Source organism: Muscardinus avellanarius (assembly GCF_963383645.1).
Source record: "Muscardinus avellanarius genome assembly, chromosome: 5".
Taxonomy (NCBI): domain Eukaryota; kingdom Metazoa; phylum Chordata; class Mammalia; order Rodentia; family Gliridae; genus Muscardinus; species Muscardinus avellanarius.
The window spans coordinates 132,723,354-132,745,895 of NC_137790.1; the positions used below are offsets into that span (position 1 = coordinate 132,723,354).

The window sequence follows — 22,542 nt, forward strand, 5'->3', positions numbered from 1 at the left end:
CTCGCTAAGTTCCTGAGGGCCTCCTAACTGCTCGGGCGGGCCTTGAACCTGCGATCACGGTGCCAGTCTGGGCACCATGTTCGGAAGCACGTGTTCCTCAGCCTCGCCCCTTCTGTAACCAGGGCGCGGTCGCGCGTGGTTTGACCGTGGGATGCATCCTGAGAAAGGCCTGGTTAGGGGATTTTTTTGTCGTGCAAACCTGGAGTGTTTTACGTGAACCCAAAGCCATAGCCCACGGCTCCTAACCACAGACCTGTCCTGCAGGTCACGGCACCGAATACCGCAGGCCGCCGTAACACCGCGGTGAGTGTTTGTGCATCTACACATTGAAAAGGTATAGTAAAAAAAATAATAAATTCCTGGGCAGTAGAAATATTTCGGCTCCACTATAATTTTATGTTCAGTGGTTCCTTGTTAAGTAAAATGCCGTTAGTTGGTATATTACTGTAATGCTCAAAACCAAGACGCTAATGTGGTTCCAACATCTTCAATGAATCTATACACTATTTGCGTCTCAGGGTTACCATTAATGTCCTTTGCCTCCTCTAGCAGGAGGGGGCGAGGTGCCACCGAGGCCAAGAGGGGCCCCCCGCGGGGCCGCTGAGCTCTCTGGGGCAGCGGCCTCTCCTCCTCTTCCCAAAGCCCCGGATCTTGGTTTAAAGGTGCACCTCCCTGGGCCATGCCCGCCTTCCAAACCTGCAGCTGGAGGAGCTTCGAGATGCGGGTGCGACTCTGCCGGGTGCTGCGGGGCACTGCGGGGCCCGCTGTCCTTTTTCTCAGGGGCCCCTTCAAGCTCCGGATGTTAACTGAATTTCTGCAGTCTGATCCCCTCTTCCCCTCTCCTGGCGGTCACTCCCTGTGGTCTCCGAACACACCCCAGAGCGGGGCTTATCTCCAGCGGGGAAGGGATGCTGGTGAGGGGTCTCTATGTCACCCAAAGGTGTGGTGCCCACAGAGAACAGGGCCCTGGCCGCCACGAGGGGCCTCTGTGAGGCCTGCAGCAACCCACAGAAAGCCCGGGGCCGCTCCTCCTACCTGCTGCCTCTGAATTGCACCCAGAGCTGGGGATGCCGTCCTCTGAAACATTATTTCTGAGACTGTGAAAATACTAACCTTAACTCAGACACTATGGAGAAGTCTTCTCTTTTTTATGTTTTATTTTTGGTACCTGGGATTGAACCCAGGCAGGGGCATTCTACCTCTGACCTATACCCCTAGCTGTTTTTATTTTATTTATTTTGAAACAGGGTCTGGTAAAGTTGCTGAGGGTCTTTGCTACGTTGCGGAGGCTGGTCCTGGATCTGCCGTCCTCCTGTCTCAGCCTCCCATGTACTGGGATTACAGGCAAGCATCACCACGCTCGACTGGGAAGTCCTCTATTCTGCCTGGCCTAAGTCCTCCTGCTCTGGGCTAAGCTCCTCCCAGAACCAAGGCCAGGGTGGGGTTCAAGTCCTGAGCTGGGAGACTAGAGGAGGGCGCAGGAGGCCTTCCCAGGGCTGAGCTGGGCGGTAGGGAGGGACTTAGGATTCTCATCTACCAAGTGGAGGTTCCTGCTGGGAGGGCCAGAAGGCCGGTCACCCGGCAAGAGTGCCCAAAGGGGCGTCCCCTAGGTGACCAAGAGCACTGTAGCAATGATATCAGTGAGCAAGCACTGTGCCGGGGCACAAGCCATAATTATTCCCACTTTAAGGATAAGGAAACCAGCTCAGAGGCGTCAGGCACACTCCAGATGCCGCACAGCCGGTGGTGTGGTATCTGGGCTGGGAGCCAGGGCTGTCATCTAATTAAGGTCTTCCTTCGCCTGTGCTGTGCCCCTCTCGGTGGGGAGGGGCTTATTCTTCTCTGTGCTTCTCTTTTTCTAACTTTTCTGCTATGGTCATGTAGTCAATCAGTCAATCAATCAATCCATCAATCAATCCATCAACCCTCCCCCCCCTCATTTTTAAGCACACAGAGCCATCCTGGTGAATGAAGAAAGGCCGGAGGCTGCCGCCCAGCAGGAAGGGCCACGTCTGCCTCTCCTAAGCAAGGAGACCAGAGGGCGCTAACAGTGAGGGGGCGCGGGGCGACCCCCTACCGTGCTCTTACCTTGTTTGCCCACTCCACCCGCTCCACGTCCGGAAAGTGGATCTAGGAAGAAGAGAATGGGGGGGGGGGTCAGGCAAGGCCCGTGCCCCAGCAGGTGGCCCGGCAGGTTCCAGGTCCTGCCCACCGCGTATGCACCCAGCGTCTCCTCCCTGGGCCTCTCATAGGCCACACGGGTGCTCTCAGGGTGTCCTGGGCGCTGGGCCCTGCCTTCGAGGAGCGCACCGGCCAGTGGGGCTGGGAAACAGCTCCTGGAGCACCTGGGAGGACTCCCCACGGTCTCGCTCCTCCCCACGGTCCCCAGAAGACCTGTGGGAGGTGCAGGGGGTGGGGCGGGGTCTTTAAACAAGCTCCGTCTTCTCTGCCAAAGCACTGAACCCCCATAACACCTAAGATTATTCCTCACAAACCCCATCTTCTCACTCGTGTGCACAATATAAGCATGGCACAGCTTTTGTAGGAAAATTACCAAGTGCACACGTTAGCTAAACATAAAGAAAAATGTATTTTATTAGGAAATACCACCACCCAGGGACCAACAGCCGTAACAGGTGGCATGTCTCTTGCCCACTCTCCCCCCTCCCCCAGGACCCCTGCCCACGCTGCCCCCTTCCCTAGGGGCCTGCGGTCACATCATTTCCTCTGGGTCCCATGCCCAGCCTCTGTGCCCACTGCTGGAGGGTTCTGGGGGCGCAATTCTGTTGGTCAGCGTCTGCACGACACATTCTCCTTGTGGGAACCTCAGGCCCCTCTGTCCCCCGCTCCTCATTTCCCCTCAAGGCTTCCCGGGAAGGACAGGAGGTCAGAGTACAATGCACAGGGCACCTGGCACAAAGCACAGACCAGTAAAGTGGTGGCAACAGCCACACTCAGGACAATCCCTGGAGCACGGGGCCAGCTAGGGATCGGGTTGGACACTGGCCTGGGATTGACTGAGGTGGGGAAGGGTCCTGGCCTCCCCAATGGGGCTCAGAGACTCCCTGCTCAGGGGTGCACACATGTACAGGCGGACCCCAAGGCCTGGCAATGGCTTTCAGGTTTTCCCTTAATGCCTGGCCTTGACACCAGCCCCAGAGGAGGCTGCTGCCACAGGAGGGGCCAGAGCAGTTTAGTTCTCTTAGCAGCACGGGCCTTGAGAAGTCAGAGGTGCCTGCTACTCCTGACTCCTCGGACATCATGTCATTTTCTCAGCCTCAGTTTCCCCAGCTCTGAGCAGCAGCGTACACTACCTCAGAGAAGGTAATAGTCCCATATCCTGAAGGCAGACCCCTTTGTTGCTGTCCCCACGCTGCCCTAGAACTGCAAGGGGGCTGCAGCTCTCCGCAGGCAAGGCCTCATCCCTCACGACTCCCCCGGGGACCTCCCAGTGCAGCCACCTGGACCCTCCCGCTTCCCACCCAGGGCCACAGGCCGAGTCTGGAACAGTCCACTCCCCTCCGACGGCTCTGTTCATGGCCCCCTCTGGCCTCACAGCTCCCAGGACGCCTCCTAGGCACAGCACAGTGCCCCTCCCAGGCGCCCTCGGGTTGTCCATCACGGCGCCCAGTCTATCTGATTTATGTTCCTGGTGTTACTACCCCTTGCCTTCCAGCCTGGAAGGCCCACAAGGGCTGACAGAGCCTGGTTCCCTGTTACAACCTGCCCCTAGCACGGGAGCACTAAGGAATACCTGTGGAATGAATGAATGAATGAATGATGCATGTATGGATGAATGGCTGTGAGGAGCTGCGAAGGAGCAGGCAGTGAATATCCCATGGGGGGCACAGGATGAGGACCAGGGTCACAAAGCAGCCTGAATTACGAGGAGCTTGCGGGCAGCCACGCCCTCGCCGGGGACCACTGGCTCTCCTCCATCCCAAGCCGCTTCCATCCTCCCGGACACGCCTCGGGTGCGCCCTTCCGCATCCTCAGCGCAGGCGGCTCTGCATCCCTGCCGACTGAGTCCTTCTGACTCTGGGCCCAGCATTAGCAGTGATCCAGCCCAGCAGGTTCAACCTGGGCCGCCCTGGGAGCTGAGCAGGCGGCCGAGATTCCTGAGCCGCCTCGCCTCCCGCCTCCTGAATCAGAGCCTACTGGGGCGGGGCCCTCCGAATTATTTTTAACAAGCTCCTGGCATGATTCTGGAGCTTAGTCGGGGCTGGTTGGGAGGAGGCAAGGATGGCCGGCCCCCCCACCCGGTACTCGGATGACTCCCACCCGCCCACAAGTGTGGGCCGCGCACAGTGATCTGGCCAGTGCTGACTAAATTTTCATGGTCTGTATCTGAGGCTCCTCACTAAAAGGTCCCTCTGCAGAGACTTTGAAAAGAGAAGAAACTTAGTCCAAAAAAAATAAGAGACCACTGAGGCCCCCCGATTGCTGCAAACTTTGGGGGTTCCCTCTGCCCGCATCTTAGTCTTCACCCAGTGAGCTGAGGGGGCTTCCAAAGCCTGACCCCTAGAAGCAACGGCTCACACCCGTTGGTCAGTGTGTACCATTTTGATGCAGACAGATCACTCTTTTTTTTTTATCCTGCTGACAAAATCTTCCCCACCTCAAATTTTCAGTTATCCTAAGTCTTTGTCTATGGACATGGGCTTCCGCACTGAAATCTTTACTCTCTGGATTTTTCTTTCTTTCTTTCTTTTTTTTTTTTTTTTTTTTTTTGGTCGTTGTGATTGAGTCCAGTGGTTGTCAGTCACTGAGCTATACAACCAGTCCTTTTTTTATTTTTTTGAGGGAGTTACTGGGGGCATCCTGCCTCTGAGCTACACCCCCGCCCCCGGCTCTATTTTCTTTTAGGTTTTGAAACAGTGTCTCCCTAAGTTGCTGAGGTTAGCCTTAAACCTGTATTCTTCCTGTCTCAGCCTCCCAAATATGGGATTATAGGCATATGCTATCATGCCAGGTTTTATTTTATATTTATTTATTTAAAGTGGTACTGGGGTCCCTGGAAGCCCTTCTACCTCCAGGCTACACTCCCAGACCTATTTTATACTTTTTATTTGGAAACAGGGTCTCATAAACCAGCATGGCTGGCTTTGAACCTGCGCGATCCTTCTGTCTCCACCTCCCAAGCGTGGGGATTACAAGCATGTGCCACCACGCCCGGACAGGTTTTAATTTTTAACTTTTTTGTGGTGCTAGGGATTGAGCCTAGGAGCATTCTACACCTTTATGCTACTACACTCCAAGCTTTAATTATATTTTTATTACAAAAGTCTCACTATGCTGGGCATGGTGGCACACGCTTGTAATCCCAGCATTCGGGAGGCTGAGACCAGAGGATCATGGTTTGCGGACAGCCTCAGCTATTTAGTGAGATCCTCTGAAAATCAGTGAAACCCGGTTTCAAAATAAAGAATAAAAAATAGGGCAGGGGCTATAGCTCAGAGGTTGAATGCCCCTGGGTTCCATCCCCAGACCCACACACACACACAAAGAAAAGTCTCACTATGCCGGGCGTAGTGGCGCACGCTTGTAATCCCAGCATTTGGGAGGTGGAGACCAGAGGATCGTGGTTCGTGAACAGCCTCAGCTACTTAGGCCCTTTGCAACTCAGTGAGACCCTATTTCAAAAAATTAAAAAAGACTAAAAAATAGGAAAATAGGGCTGGGGTGTGGCTTGGAGGCAGAATGCCCCTGGGTTCCATCCCTGGTACCACACACACAAAAAAAGTCTCACTAGGTTGCTGAGAGTCTGAGGCTGGTCCCGAACCTATGGTCCTCCTGTCTCAGCCTCCCAAGTACTGGGATTGCAGGTATGCACCACCATGCCTGGCTCTGAATTTTTTTTAATAGAGTGAGATATGGATATAATTTTTTCTGCTCCATACTTTCACAAAGGCAATTTTCCACCATCACAGAACAAAAGTCCATCTTTCCTTCTGACTTGTAAAGCTTCTTTGCTCAAAAGCCAGCTCCTGGCAGGGACTCTGGGCTGTTTCTGGGCTGGGCATTCATCAGCCCGTTTGCCTGTTCCCAGGCCAGTACCACACTGTTTCAGGCCCTGTGTTTTTGCAAAATGGCCTGGGGCAGGGCAATTCCTGTTTTCTGCTTTTCTTTTTCAAATTAATTCAGATAAGAGTAGATGCGAGATTTTTTTTTTTTTTTTTTTTTGCTGTAACAAAGTACTGGGGATCGCCAACTTACAAAGAAGGAAGGTTTGCTGTGGCGTGTGGCTTCAGAGGTCTCATGGTAGCTTGGCCTCCTTGCTTTGGGGCCTGCAGCCAGGCAGTATACCATGGCGGGAGCACATGGAAGAGCAAAGTGCCCACCTCATGGTGGCTGGACAGCAGAGACAGAGAATCCAGGAGGCGCTGGGGTCCAAGGGCATGACTCCGATGACCTAATTTCCTTCCACCAGGCTCTGCCCCCTACATGTTCTGCCGCATCCCAATAGCGCTGGGGGATGGAGACCAAACCTTCAACACACGAGCTTTTGGGGGACACTTCAGACCCCAGCTATAGCAAATCCTTATTATTCCGTACGAGCCCTACCACCATAACATGCAGTTTTGTACCTTTGGACAGACTATTTCTCCTTGTGTATTCACATTTTGTTGTACTCATCTTTAGGATCATAAAGCTTTAAACTTTTTTTCTATAAAAATCCTGTGTGTGGGGGGGTTACTTTCTGGGGGATTTTTCCAGATATTAAAAATGATATCTCGCTGGGCGTGGTGGCACACGCTTGTAATCCTCGCGCTTGGGAGGTGGAGACAGGAGGATCACGTAGGTTCGAAGCCAGCCGCTTGCTCTGGCTTATGAGACCCTGTTTCCAAATAAAAAAAAATATATAAAAATAGGTCTGGGAGTGTAGCCCGGAGGTAGAAGGGCTTCCAGGAACCCCAGTACCACCACCAAAAAAAAAAAAAAATGATATCTCAACTAGATGTGATGGCGCCCATCCAAATTCTTGTACTTGGGAGGCTGAGACGGGAGGAGCACAGGTTTGAGGACAGCCTTAGCAACTCAGTAAGACCCTCAACAAATTAGAGAGACCTATTTCAAAATAAAAAATAAAAAGGGCTGAGGGTATATCTCAGAGATAGAAGACCCCTGCGGGGCTTAATCTCTAGTACAAGATACCTAAATAAATTAAAGCTATTTCACTTTCTGAGCAACTTTGTTGAAGCTGTTAACAGTTCTAATTGCTCACTGATTTTTCTATTGTTAGTCCATTAATATGGTCAGCCTTGGTGATGGCTCTAAGGCAGAATCCGATCTATTTCTTGGAAGAAACCCCGCTTGATGGAATATATTGAATTAGCACGACATTTTACCTAGGTTTCAAAGTGATGCTAAAATGTTTTGTTCCTGTATAATTTATATCAGGTTTTGTTATAGTTTACAACAGATTGTAAAATGAATGAGACAGCTTTCCTTATCCTATTTTCTTTTCTTTTTTTTTTTTTTGTGTGTGGTACTGGGGTTCCTGGAAGCCCTTCTACCTCCGGGCTACACTCCTAGACCTATTTTTACATTTTTATTTGGAAACAGGGTCTCCTAAGCCAGCGCGCGCGGCTGGCTTCGAACCTGCGCGATCCTCCTGTCTCCGCCTCCCAAGCGCGGGGATTACAAGCGTGCGCCACCACGCCCGGCTCTCCTTAGTAAAGACAGAAATTATAAGATTTATGAAGTTTTGTATATCTTGCCTATCAAACCACTGTGGGGAGTAAATTACCATTTCACCAGTGACCACCAGTACCTACTGGCGTGTTCAAGGTCCGCTGACTTCTCTTTTATTGGGGGTGACTTGGGGATTTCTTTTTGTCTAGAAATATATCATCTAGGGTTTCCACATTTGTTATGAAGACGTTTATAAAATTTGATTTTTTTCTAACCTAGTGCACCTGCAATTATTTCTTCCTCTTTGATTTCCCATTATGCTTTCCTCGTATCTGTTTTTGTCAAGAGCAGTCTTGCTGAAGTCTTGCTTACTGGAGTAGCTGTTTTAGAGAACTAGCTTTTGCTCGTGTTTTCTTTCCTCTCTTCCTTTATTTTTGAAACGTTATACATTTTCCACATTCATGTTATTTCCTTCATTGCTTTGATCTAAATCTGTTGCTTGTAAAATTTTTAGAATCTCATGAGTTTTTAAGCTAAATCACTCACTGAGAACTTTTTTGTTTTAGGATAAAATCAAACTTACAAATCCCCTCCAGTTTTTGACATAATATTTCCACTGTTATTCTGCTCTCCTCCCCCATCGCATTATGACTTTCTCTCCATGAATTTTTAATAGTAATACTTAAAATATCTAGACAGATGAGATTTCTAAAGCCTCATATTTGTAACTGTTTCCCAAGCTTGCTTCTCTGCTGTCTGAAGGATGACGGAACATGTTGACAGGGCCTCTGCGGCCTGGCACGTGACTAGCTTCTGTGACTGTTCTGTGGGTGATCGAGTTATTAATCACGTCCCTCTAAGACGCTTTGTCCTTCTTTATTCTTTGTCTGCTTGACTTATTTTCAGAAATGGATATGTATACGTTTCCAAGCCCAAGAAGTAGTTTTCATCTAGGTCCTGTCAGAGATGGACTAAGATTTTAAGTTTGTATTATACAGTACATATGTGTCCTGGGTTATAGTTTAACTGCTGCGCTTTACAAACACAAACGTATGTCCTTACTCTTACTTTTGAGCTATATTCTATTTTGTCTAATGTGAAAATTACTATTTAAGCCTGTGTGTGTGTTACTAGGGGTTGAGCCCAGTGGCATTCTACCTTTGATCCTCACCCTCTTCCCTCTTTAAAACCTTTAAACAGGATCCCCCTACGCTGCGGAGATTCTCTCCACACTGCTGAGGCTTCGAGTCTCCCGTGTGGGCCTCCTGAGTCCGGGCTCACAGGCAGCGAGCCCCCAGGCCAGCGCAGGCCTCGCCTTGTGTTCAAGTTGCCTTCTTCCGTATTTTTTCCATCCCACCTTCAACCTTTGTGAGTTCATATTATCTCCCGTCACTCAACACTTGCCTAATCCCTATTAACACCTTTTATAGATGGGGAAACTGAGGCCAGGAAAGATGCAAGTACTAGTGTGGGGGTCCCGACCCCGGCCCCACCGTGACTCTGCGGTTCCATCCTCGGAGCGCCTCTGCACCGCCGTCTGTTCCCCTTTTATAGAAAGCGCGGCTTGGGTCGGCTGCTCCCAGAGGCCTAAACCCTCGCGGCCCGTCATACTTCTCTGGGCATTTATAGGCACGGGACGGTCCATGAACACTTTCCTCTGATATTCCCGAGACTCTATAATGTGACCAGCAAAGATGTAATTATCCCCACTTCACAGGCGAGAAGAGGCTCAGACCAGTTACAACTTGCCCAAATTGCCTGTGAGCAGAACCCGCATCTTCCCAGGGTGCTGGGAGCCCGGCCCTCAAATCCTTTTCTCCGTCCCCTTCCACCCTCGCCCCAACACACCCGAAACGGCAGCGTTTGGAGCCCCTTTCTTACTGATTCTCTAACTTATTCCCATGCATGTAAAATGCTGCTTCTCCAAGCCTCGGTCTTCTCATCTGTAAGGTGGGTCCAGGCTACCAACTTCCCAGGTCCAGGTAAGAAGCAACGCAAGGACGCGTGCAAGGTGTTCAGCACCCTTCCTCAAACAGGAGGATGGGTGCTCGGTGCTCGGTACCCTTCCTGGCTCAGAGGGGGCGCTCCAGAAATGAGGGCCACTCGGACCCCTAACGCTTCAGCTATATGCTAGAATGCAGTCACCTGGCCTCGACGTCCAGTTCTTCCTGACCCAAAGCCCAGACAATTCTCTGCCCAATCTCCGACGGCCTCCGGCTCTGAACTTTTGAAAACCAGCACTGACAGGGGAGAATAGAAAAAGCATAGCATTGAAGGCAGTCAACGCGGTTGAAGAGAAGGAACATGATTGGCTGCGATTTTCCTGGCCTCCACTGATTGGCTGAGGGGTCAGATATAGATGGCCACTGATAGGCTGGGCCCAGAGCCAGCTAGGCACCGTTGGAAAGCCTGCCCAAGGGCGGGTACTTGGTAGGGAGATCTGACGAAGGAAGCCAATCAGAGCCCATGTTTGTGTCTGTCCCTACTAAGGAAACACTGAAGGCAGAAAACAAAGATGGCTGGCTCATCCTTGTACCAAGTCCCAAAGCTACTGAGCTTTTATTCCAATTCCCCAGGAGGCTGGAGTCCCTGGGATCTTACACCACCGGGTGGTGCAAAGACCTACAGCAGGCAGCTGGACAGAAGTTATCCAACATTTGAGTACAGAGGAACTTTCTGAAGAGCTCATTATAAATGTACTCAGCCTGTCGTGGCGGCGTGCGCTTGTAATCCCAGCATTTGGGAGGCTGAGACAGGAGGATCGCGGTTCGAGGACAGCCTCAGCTACTACTTAGTGAGTCTCTTTGCAACTCAGTGAGATCCAGTTTCAAAACAAAAAATAAAAAATAGGGCTGGGGTGTAGCATGGAGATAGAATGCTCCTGGGTTCCATCCCCAGTATCACAAAGAAAATAAAAGAAAAGAAAAGAAGAGAAAAATGGCAGACTATTGATTCTGACCCAGGAGGGCTGTGTGGCTTCTGCCTCTACCAAGTCCTCCCATGATTCTCATCTTGGCGGAAGCAAGGGAGAAGGAGGGGGCAGGCTCCCTGGTTGGATGGCCTGCCCAGACCCGGGAAGAAGGGGGCTTCTCTGTAAACGCCCCCCCACACCCAGGGCTCCAAAGCCCGAGCCTGGGCCCCCTGCTTGGCCAGTGCTGCTGTGTCACCAGATTCTCACCAGCACCCTATGGACGACCGCAGGCCTTTCCAAGGGGATCTCCTTCCCAAAGAAGGGGAGGTGAGGGACACCACAAAAGGCAGGCACTCTGACTCTGGGACGGCCTCCCTGGCCCCACACCTGCGCTCAGCAGCCAGGCAGGTGAGTGGGGGAGGCAGCCAGGGCCTCAGAGAACCAGGTTTCTCCCAGGGATGAGGCTGCGATCCCTGCTCTGCCCACGTGCACAGTCCAGAGACATAACAGAAGGAGATCTACAAAATGGGTTAGGGCTTGACGCAAATTCAACATTCTAGCAAGCTTCATTCCTGAAGAAGCTTGTACAGTCTCCCCCATGATATATATCGTAGGTGAGACTATTTCTTGAAGTGGGCCTGGCAAACGCCCAGATGCCCAAGCACAGCCCATCAGAGGCCTCCCTAAGCCAGCACGCTCCTGGGTACCTTTTGTGTACTTGAGTCAAATATTTTATTTTTATTTTTTTGTGTGTGTGGTACTGGGAGTGGAACCCAGGGGCGTTCTACCTCTGGGCTACCCTCCCCCCCAGCCCTATTTTATGATTTATTTGGAAACAGGGTCTCACTAATTTGCTGAGAGCCTCACTACGTAGCTGAGGCTGGCTTCGAACCTGCGCGATCCTCCTGTCTCAGCCTCCCAAGCGCTGGGATTACAAGCGTGCACCACCATGCCTGGCTTGAGTCAAATCTTACCAGGCTAAGTAAGGAGGCACAGATAGTAAGCCGAACTCAAGTCCAAGCCGCAATCCCCAGCCAGCAGGGCCACCAGAGAGTGTACCAACAGTCTTCTAAGTACTAGGGATTGAACCCAGGGGCATTCTGCCACTTAGCTACATCCTTCCTCTCCCTTCCCCTTTTTTAGCTAGACTGATGGTTAAACATCATTGGGGCTGAGGACTTGGGGGCCCTCACAGAAGGGTCTGGGATTGGGTGGTCTTCTTTTTCAGAACCAGAGATGGAACAGGGACATTGTAAGTACAAGCTACATCCCCAGCCATATATATATATATATATATATATATATATTTTTTTTTTTTTTTTTTAGTCTTTTCATTTTTTTTTTAAACAGGGTCTCACTGAGTTGCAAAGGGCCCTTGCTAAGTAGCTGAGGCTGTCCGTGAACCATGATCCTCCTGTCTCTGCCTCCCGGATGCTGGGCTCACAAGCGTGCGCCACCACGCCTGGCGTAGGAGTAAAGGGGCCTAACAGGAGCTTTGAGCCACCAGACCTCCACAGGTCTTCAGGGGCAGCTCACACGTCCCAGGGACTCCCCCAAAGTCACGGGGGACTTGCGCAGAAGTGCCCCCTCTGCCTGCTGCCAAGGCCTGCAGGACCCAAGGGAAGCTGTCGGTCAGCTCCACCTGCCCTCCTGCCCCCTGGGGAGAAGGACAAGGGCTGTCCCTGATCCTCATCCACCGCCCACCGGTGAGCTCCCAGGTTCCCAGACACCTGGATTACAAGAGCAGTCGGCCCGGGCCCTCCTGCCCCAGAAGGACTGAGCGCTCGCATATGAGGTGACAAGTCTCTTGTAAGCTCGGGTACCATGACTTGCTGTCCTGGAACCCGCCTACTGAGGCAAGATGGCGCACTCAGCCACCAAGCCTGTGGGAGGCTTGGGGCGCAGGGTCCCCGCCCCTAGCCCAGCCACACGCAGTGCCCCCTCTCCCGGGAAGGCCGGCTGGGCCACTTCCAGCCTGGGTGGGTCCTCCCCATGCCGGCTCGGCAGCACCCAGGACGGCCCGGGCGCAGGATGTGACTGTCCTGAATCCAAGTCCCCCACCTGCCAGTTCCTGGACAGCAAGAACCGCGTGTCATCGGTGTGTACGGCCCGGCCCGAAGCACGGCGCCTCCCACATTGCAAGCTTCCATAAGTGTTTGTTGCTTGACTCTGGGCATGAACACATACGTGCCTAGGATCCCTGCGCTGGGCTTGGAGCAAAGGAGTCCCACACTCTGTCATCCTTGTTGCCCAATCCTGGCTCGGGATGTGGTAAGTCCATGAAGCATCCCTCAGACCTGGGCCAGGAAGCCCAGGGACATGACTAAGGCCTGCCTGCCTCTTCCTGGAGAGCAGGTCCGACTCCAAGCCAACCTGAACCTTGAAGCGCCCCCCACTGGTGTGGGGAACTCATAGGTTAAAGGGTCCCACCCCATTCCAAGTGCCCCCCAGCCAGTCCTCACGCATAAACCCACATTCCATGGTGCTGGCCGCAAAGTTAAGCTTTGTGGGCTCACATGCGAGGGCCCGGGTTGGCTCAGAGATGTCTCTGCATTTGCGTCCTCAAAGCAGCAAAAGCATTAGCACAGACAGACCCTGCGAGCCTGGAGCCCCTCAACGATCCCCGAAGTGGAAACTGTCAGCACCAGCCACGCAAAGCGCTCATCCGTGACTGGTGGGGGAGCCTCGGGCCGGGTCCCATGGGGCGTGCAGCTCCAGAGAAAAGCCCACGTGTCGAGGGTGGCAGATGCCTACAGCCGAAAAGACTCCAGGGCACCCCCTAGACCTTCGTTCTTTTCAGAGAGGCGACCCCCAGGGGAAGCGCGCCGGGCTCCAGGTCCACACCGCCCACCCGGCATCAGCGTCGTCTGCCAACAGAAGTGAGGGTTCGCTGTATCCGCCAACGCCGCCAACTGATCGCTATCGGCTGGCGGGAGAGCAAGTCTGGCTAGACCCAGGACCACAGACGGACAAACGCCAGGTTTCCAGACGGCCCTTTTCCTCTCTATCCTGCCTCGGGCTGTTTTCCTACCCACTGGCTGGCTTTCCCTGCACAGCCCACCTGACTCAGAGCCAGGTCGGACAGCAGCATCTGCCAAACCTCCCTCCTCACGCCAGCCCCACGTGGCCGGGACCAAGTAAATATCAACAATCAACCCATCGGGGCACTGGTCAGCGGCTCAGGGAATCACCCGGAGATGGGCTGCGGGAGGCGGCGGGGCAGGGAGGGAGAAGCTACCCCATGGAGGGTCCTGAGGGGGCCCAGAGCGTGAGGCACAGCCCTGAGGGTCGGGGCAACCCCGCTGGGGTGCTGTGATCTTGGGGTTTCCTGGAGACACCCTCTGCAGTCAACCCGATCCTGAAAGAGGCATTGTTGCTGGGACTCTCGTCATTAGCTTCCTGCTGGAAGCAGAGTCAGGAGGCCTGGGAAATCAAGGAGCAGAAGAGACCTCCCCACTGAGCATCCTTTGTGCCCAGCTCCGAACAAGCGGCTTCCAAAACATTCAGCTCACCGCAACCCCATGTGGACCCTCAGCGGTTCACCCAGGACCACGGTTAGATTATAAAATCAAGGGCTTCATTTGTCACCATCAGGCACACAGTCACCCACTCCAACAAGGACACGTGGCTTTTTTTCTTTTTTGGTACTGGAGATTGGACCAAGGGGCATTCTACCTCGAAGCTACACCCCCAGCCCTATTTTATTTTTTAGTTTGAAACAGGGTCTCACTAAGTTGCTGAGGCTGGTCGTGAACGTGCAATCCTCCTGTCTCAGCCTCCCAAGTACTGAGATTACTCGCCAGGGGTAGTGACTCTTGATTCCTTAGAAAATATAAAGAAAAGCTGCCCGAGGGACACTTTCAAGTAAAAGTGTGTGGCTCAGCTGGGCATGGTGGGCACGCTTGATATCCCCGCGCTGGAGAGGTGGAGACAGGAGGATCGCGCAGGTTCGAAGCCAGCCGCGCTGGCTTAATAAAAGACCCTGTTTCCAAATAAAAATATAAAAAATAGGTCTGGGAGTGTAGCCCGGAAATAGAAGGGTTTCCAGGAACCCCAGAATCACACACACACACACACACACACACACACACACACACACACACACACACACACAGTGCGTGGCTCTCCTCTCAGGGCCACCTAGGCTGCCTTCTCCTTTGGCTAGAGTACAGTCATGAGACAACGGAGACGGGCAAGTCTTCATGTATTAAAGCAGATCTAACTCTCCTCCAAATTCTGTCTGCTATGGAAAGAAGCTGAGAGGAGAGGCAGGACAGTCTGTGGTGTGGCCAGAAATCAGAGGCAGGCGCCGTGATGCACGCCTGTAATCCCAGTATTCCAGAGGCTGAGACGTGAGGATCACTGGTTCTAGGCCAGCCTGGGCAACTTGGTGAGACCCTGGGTAACCTGGCAAGACCCTGTTTCAAAATAAAACTGAGGGGTGCAGCTCACGGTAGAATGCCCCTGGGTTCAGCCGAGCATGGTGCCGCACACCTGTAATCTCAGTACTTGGGAGAGCAAAACAGAAAGATCACGGGTTTGAAGCTAGCCTTGGCAATTTAGCAAGACCCTATTTCCAAATAATAAATAAAATAGGGCTGGGGGGTGTGACTTAGAAGAAGAATGTCCCTCCGTTCAATTCCCAGCACCATAAAAAAAAAAAAAAAAAAAAAAAAGAATGCCCCTGGGTTCAGTCTCCAATTCAAAAGCAAAAGAAGTCAGACATCAGGGCAGATACGGCTGTGACGCGGGTCCATTCATTTGACGCCCTTGTCCAGGTGGGGAAACAGGCCCAGCCAGCGAAAGCGGCGCTGTGGTCACCTGTGGCCTGGAGCAATTTAGCAAGGCCGTGAAGCCTGAGAAGACACCAAGGCTGAGCAAGCGAGGCGGGCATGACCGAGAGCTGACCAGCGACGGCAGCCATGTCCTGGCAGGGGAGAGGTTCCCACCTCGCTCCAGCTCAGCCTGGCCTCGCCGCTCACTCTGCTGCTATGCGGAAGACCACCGCACTGCCACACAGGAGACCCTGGAGACCCCCGACTTGCCTTCAGCCCCCCACCCCCAGCTATGGATTTGCCATCTGGTACCTTGTAAAAATGTTTCTCTGATACCAAAGGGGGTCGTACGCCAGCCACCGCTCCTCTTCCCTGCAAGGAATCAGTTCTCAAAAGAGGGACGGTGCTCGTCAAGGTCAGGATGTGGTCGAGATAACTGCGCACCAGGGGCCAGGGCCGCCTGCACCACTCCCCCCAGCCCCCACCTTTCTCTGCCTGTGCAAACCCTGTGTGTTCCTAAGACGGCCAGAGGAGGGGAGGAGATGCTTCAAGTAGCCGCCAGGTTTTCTACACCATCTTGGGTTTGGCTGCCTTCACGGGGCGGGGCAAAAAGCCCGAGAGCCTGCATCCAGCTGTGTGCTCTTCCCAGATGTTCACAGATAACCAACCAACCTCCTGGACCTGCCTCTCATCCCAGAGTCCCAACCAATCACAGAGCCGGGCGTGGTGGCGCACCCTTGTGATCCCAGGACTTGGGAGGCTGAGACAGGAGGATCCCAGGCTTGACGCCAACCTCAGCAACTTGGGAGACCCTCTGCAACCCAATCCCAGGAGTGGGCACCCAGAAAGCACCCGAGAGGACCCCTGTCTCACCCCTCTCTAAAGGCCACAGGGCATCTAGAGTCCACATTCTACAAGTCTCATCTCCTCTTGGTCCATCACTACCATGGGGGCCCCACTCATTTTCCCAATTAATTTCTCTCCTTCCTTCCTCTTTCTATACTAGGGATTGGACCCAGGCACATTCTATCTTCAAGCTACACCCCCAGTCCTATTTTAGTTTTTATTTTTAAACAGAGTCTATGTTGCTGAGGCTGGCCTTAAGCCTGGGACCCTCTTGTCTCAGCCTCCAAAGTACTAAGATTGCGAATGCCTAAGCTACCAGGCTCAGCTTTCCAAGCTGCTTTCTGAAGGGCCTTTCAAACCCTTCCTAGGGCCCCTGACAGCCTTCAGAATCAGGCCCAACCTCCATTACACCTGCCTCTACTTGGCCTTGTCTGTCAAGCCCCACCACACAGGTCAGCCAGGCCAAGGGCAGGGAGCCCTCTTGCAGAGTGACCAGTGCATGCCTCCATGCCGTGCTCCCAACAAGCACCTCCGCGGCCAAAATGCCCCGCGCAGCATCACCACCTGGTCCAAAAGCTTAGCCAGGCTCTGGTCCTCCAAAGTGGCCGGCCAGGCCAGCCGGAGGCGCGGGGGAACCCAAGACGCAGGAGGCCGTGGTTTGGAGACAATCTGATACGAGACCCAGGAAGAGTCCCTCGCTCCAGTCTCAGACTCCAGACTAGATGTAGCTCAGGGTCCTGCCTCCAGATCCCCAGCACCCCTCCGACGATTATTTTCAGCTACGCATGAGTTACTGAGCAACGCACTAACCGGCTGACTGGCTTCTTTACCAGATATTTATTTTGTCCCCACCGTAGCAATAACCAGATATGCTTCCCACCAGACACTGCCTGCTTGGTAGGAGATAGGATCGCCTCCCTCCGAGTGCCCAGGGCCAGCTGGGTCAGGCCTGGGGCTCGTCTGTGGGGTAAAACTCTTGTGTTCAGCCCCAGCTCTCTGCAGTCAGGTCTATGCTGTCCCTGGGGTCCTTCCCCCCCAAAAAAACTCAGAGCAGTGTCTGTGATGAGTGTGTGGGTGTGGGGGAGGGTGTCAGTGCCCATCTGGATGGACCCTCGGTCTCTCTTTACAAACCCTGCCTTTGTACACAGCCAGGTGTCTAGAGGCCTCCCCCATACAGGGAGGGGACCACACAGGGCTGTTCCAGGTGGCCTGGGCAGCCTCAATGGTGGGCGAGGGGTGTGGACAGGTCAGGCCTGCTCTCTAAGTCTGCCCCTTTCAGAACACAAGCCCCACACAGCAACCAGGATGAGCAAGGTCCCTCCCAAAGAAATCTCCTTTTCTGCTTACGTTAAAAGGTCTCTCTGGTGGAGACAGCCCCCCACACACTACTCTAGGACAGTGGTCAAGGCAGTTTTTCACTGAACACCCTTCCTAATAAGTCTCTGCCCCCCCCTTTCCCCACTGTATACAATCCTGTTTACAAAGCTGACTGGGAGGCCTGCGTGCCCGTCCCCACCGGCCCCTTCCACGCACGCCCTGCGCCCCGGGGCTCCTGCACCTGCTCCTGGGGCCCAGGTTTCTGTAATTGCTGGATTTATCCATCACCGTGCGCGCCCTGCGTTTGTCCTTGGAAACCAGCAGGCAGGCGTGAGTGTCTCCGGCCTCCCTCGCAAGTTACTTGGTGGAGTCCCAGCGCCCTTGTTTTTTTCTCTTGGGTGTGGCGCGCCCGGGACTGGACTCGCAGGCTCCGGGCCCTTAACGAAACCCAGGCTCGGGCTCCCACGGCCGGGGAGGGCACGGCGGGCTCCAGGCGCGGGGACCCCAGCCTCCCCGCCGCGGGGCCCCGGCTCACCCACGCCGGCAGGTGCTGGCCCAGCAGCTCGCGGCTGATGAACTGGCGCTCGTTGTTGAGGAACTCGAAGGCGGCCTCCAGGCGCCCCAGCTTCCCGCGGCGGTTCCGGCGCCACCACATCCAGAGCAGGGCGCCGAGCAGCAGCCAGGTTATGCTGAGCCCCAGGTAGCCGGCCAGGTAGACGGGCGCCAGGTAGAACAGCACGCGGGCCCCGAACGCGTACAGCTCCGGCAGCAGCTGGCTGGACAGGCGCAGCTCGGGGCCGGGGGCCCGCTGGGCTCCTCCCCGGCCCTCGGGGGCGCCGGGGGCGCCGGGCTCCTCCGCGGGCATCTCGTTGCCACCGTCCTACCCTCTCCTAGAGCTCCACCCGAGCTCGAGCCTGCGCGCCCCAAAGTTGGGCACATCTACCTGCAAGAGGAAGGAGGCACCGGCGCGCCCCTCCGGCCCAGCCCGGGCTCGCCCGCGCCCTCCCTGCGCCAGGGCTCGGGGCTTTTTAACCAGCACGAGAGGGCGGGGCCCGTGGGAGGCAGGTCCCGCCCCCTGGGCGGGGCCCCGGAGAGGGGCGTGGTCAGGCTGCCCGGGACCTGCCAGCCCAGGCGCCCTCAGACCATGGCCACTTGGGGTAGACTAAGAGCTGCCCCAGGCGGCTTGTGACTCACCCAGGCCTGAGGACGACTGGCTTATCGTGGACAAACAGCGCCTAAAACCTGTCTCCCACATGCAGTCTAGCCTAGATTCTCCTTAGAGGCTAGCGAGCAGCCACCGACTGGCCCAGCCGGGCCTCCGCAAGCCCCCAGGGTGGGCCCGACCCTGCGCCTGGGCCCTCCTCCTGAATCCCAGAGCCTGGAACCTCGCCCCCTCCACTGGGAGCTGTAAAGCGGGGCCGCCGCCCCCAGCACAGCCAAGCTGAGCTCACGCCCCTCCCGTGCCCCCCGCACCCCTCCGTGGGGCCGGCCGTCCCGCTGACCTCGGGATGACCAGCAAGGACAAGGGACCTGGGAAAAGGGGAACGAGAAGCGAGCCGGGAGGTGCTCGGGGACCAGGGTGGCGTGCACGGGTTCCAGCCACCCATGGGAGCCGGCCGAGCAGGCGGAGCTCCAGTCTAGTTCAGATCCTAAATCATCTTGCGCCGGGTCTACATTATAGGCAGCTCTCATCAATTACCAGAATGCGATGTGGGCGTCCTGGCATGACTCCATGCCCTTTCCACAGTGTGGCCGAAAGTTTACTGGGGCCCATGGATGACAACAAAAGAAAATAGCTATTATTTTCTGCCCCTCCAGCATCCATCCATATCTCTCTCTCTCTCTCTCTCTCTCTCTCTCTCTCTCTCTCTCTCTCTCTCTCTCTCTCCCTCTCCCTCCCTCCCTCCCTCTCCTCTCTCTCTCTCCATCCTGGGTAAAACTGCTTACTGAAATATGTTTCAATAACGAGTGTGTTCTAGAATCGTCCTGTACGGTTCTTGGCCTTGCAGGACTTAGCCAAAGCAAAGCAAAGGCTGAAAGCCTCCCTCTCCCCCAAAGGCCCCACCTGACAACAGTCAGTTACCCTGGCGTTTTCCTGCGGAGCCCGAGCAGTCAATATGAGAACCGCTGCACGCTCGCTTTTTGAAGTTCTGTTTTGGGGGATCCCATGCACACAAATCCTATTAAGGTCTCTAAACAGTCCTGCAGATAAAAAGCCATTACAGCCGGGCGTGGTGGTGCCCGCTTGTCATCCCAGCACTTGGGAGGCTGGGACAGAAGGATCTGGGTTCGCAGCCAGCCTCACCTACTTAGTGAGCCCCTCCACAACTTAGTGAGACCCTGTTTCAAAATAAGGAATAAAAAATAGGACGGGGCTGTAGTTTGGAGGTAGAATGCCCCTGGGTTCCCTCCCCAGTACCAAAAAACAAACAAACAAACAAACAAACAAACAAACAAACTGTTACACATTATTTAACTCGGGATTTCCTAAGTTATTTGACCACAGAACCCTTTCTTCAGAACATTTCTCTTTTGCTTGGCCCATATCGGCAGAAGCTAAAGAAATGAGGATGAGCCGGGCGTGGTGGCGCACGCTTGTAATCCCAGCATTCCGGAGTCTGAGACCTGGAGGATCGCGGTTCGCGGACAGCCTCAGCTACTTAGTGAGACCCTCTGCAACTCAGTGAGACCCAGTTTCAAAATAAAGAATAAAAATTAGGGTAGAGGGTGTAGCTCGGAGGTCAAATGCCCCTGGGTTCCATCCCCAGACCTGAAAAAAAAAAAAAAATGAGGATGAGTAGGGATACAGGGAAGGCTCCTGGAACCTGAGGCCAGGAGGTTAAGTGTTGGGCTCTGCCTGGTCCCCGCAGAGCGCCTCACCTTCACGGCAGCATCCAGGAGTGCGGGGCACAGGTCCTGCCAGCCTCTGCCTTGGAGAGAAGATCCATCCTTCCCCTCCAGCCTCACCAGGCCCACGCCCCACGGCCCACCTGGGTTAGGGTGCATGGGCAGCGGGTGTGGAGGGCAGAGTCCAGCGTGGGACCTGTTGGTGTGCTGCGGGGCATCGCCGACCACGGCTGCAGCACCCTTCCTGTTCCTGGAACTACCCGCACCCTCATACCTCCAGGGACCTGCGCTTGCCGTCCCTCTGCCGGGAATGTTCAGCTCCCCCGTCTTCCCCGCACGACATCATGGCAGTGGGATTATGGTTCCTTTTTTCCCTATTTCAAGCCGTACTTAGAATGTCATGAAATTCCTCTCATAAATTAATTATATGAGAACATTGGGAATACGGCGTCTAAAATTTCCTGGCACCTGAGGGCAAATCTGCATCTAGAACATTGGGGTTTCCCCCAGACATAGGAGCAGCTACAGACAAGGAAACGCTTTGTGGTATGTTGGGTCACAGCAAAATCTGGGGGGAGGATGCTTCCAGAATCTTCTCTGCACTTGTTTTAAGAGTTCATTCTATTACATACCAGCTTTTTTTTTCTTTTTTAATGATATTGGGGGTTAAACCCAGGGGTGCTCTACCTCCGAGCTATACCCCAGCTTTATTTATTTATTTATTCATTTATTTATTTTGTGATACTAGAAATGGAACCCAGGGGCATTCTACCTCCAAGCTACTCCCCCAGCCCTATTTTTTATTCTTTATTTTGAAACAAGGTCTCACTAAGTTGCAAAGGGCCTCACTCAGTAGCTGAGGCTGTCCATGAACCTGTGATCCTCCTGTCTAAGCCTCTCAGGTACTGGGATTACAAGCGTGCACTCCCACACCTGGCTTGTGTGTGTGTTTTGTTTTGTTTTGGTTTTTTGCGGGTCTGGAGATGGAACCCAGGGGCATTTGACCTCTGAGCTACACCCCAGCCCTATTTTTTATTCTTTATTTTGAAACCAGGTCTCACTGAGTTGCAGAGGGCCTAAGTAGCTGAGGCTGTCCGCAAACCGCAATCCTCCGGTCTCAGCCCCCTGAATGCTGGAATTACAATCATGCGCCATCACGCCCGGCTTGTGTTTTGTTTTGAAACAGCGTCTCACTAAGTTTTTGCTTGCCGGCCTCATAGCTATGACCTTCCTGTCTCAGCCTCCCAAGTACTAGGGTTACAGGTGTGTATCAGCACACCAGCTTTTCAGAGCATGGTACCTCGGGTGTGTGCTGCTGTTGTGGGGTGAGCTGTGTTGAAGTCCTAAGCCCCGATGCTTGTGATGCGATGTAATCTGGAAATGGTCTTTGATGGCATAATCAGGTTAAGAGGATCAAGGTGAACCCTAAATCCAATGATTGGACCTTTTTTTTTCAGTACTGGGGATGGAACCCAGGGGCACTCTACCTCTGAGCTACACCCCCAGCCCTATTTTTTATTTGGAAACCGGGTCTCACTGAGTTGCAGAGGGCCTCACTAAGTAGCTGAGGCTGTCCGCGAACCGCGATCCTCCGGTCTCAGCCTCCCAAATGCTGAGGCACCATGCCTAGCATGATTGGACCTTTTAAGAAGAGGGAAATTTATACATAGAGCTACTGAGGAGACACAGAAAGGGAAGAAGGAGATAGAGGCGGAAACTGAAGTGATGTGGCTATAAACAAGGAATAGGAAGGAGGGACGGCAAACACCAGAAGATAAGAAAAAGCAAAGCAGTCTTCCCCAGAGCCCTTGAGAGCGGGGCTCTGCCCGCACCTTCATGTCAGACTGCGGCCTCCAGGACGCGGGCCGGTCCCTGCCGTGGAAGCCGCGCAGTCTGTGGCACTCTACCCACGAGCCCTTGGACTCATCTAGACTCAGCCCTTGCTCACTCTGGGACTCTGGGGAAGGTCCTCGGTTCTCATGGCTGGGGACACAGCTCAGCGTTAGAACCCTGGCTTAGCAAGCGTGAAGTTCTGGGTTCAATCCCCAGCACAGGAAACCACAAAACAAAACAAACCCCTCCTTACCTCTCTGCTTTTCCACTTTCTCATGTGTAAAGTGGAGATCAAAATAATACTTACATCACAGGTGGCTCTGGGATCCAACGAGGCCCCAGGAGCCTGAAGCTGTGTCTCCAGATGGGAAAGTTGGC

At 53.9% G+C, this 22,542-nt stretch overlaps 1 protein-coding gene across 1 annotated transcript in view; it reads right to left on the minus strand.

Moving 5' to 3' along the window:
* The window catches only part of ESYT3 (extended synaptotagmin 3), a gene marked incomplete at both ends in the record, with an annotated part of 35,377 nt that extends 17,028 nt beyond the window's left edge, over positions 1-18,349 (minus strand). Inside the window, 2 exons of the mRNA XM_080695929.1 lie at positions 2,089-2,130; positions 18,020-18,349. Coding sequence (XP_080552055.1) covers positions 2,089-2,130; positions 18,020-18,349 — 372 coding nt within the window. The remainder of the gene's footprint in view (positions 1-2,088; positions 2,131-18,019) is intronic.
* Positions 18,350-22,542: the final 4,193 nt, after the last annotated feature.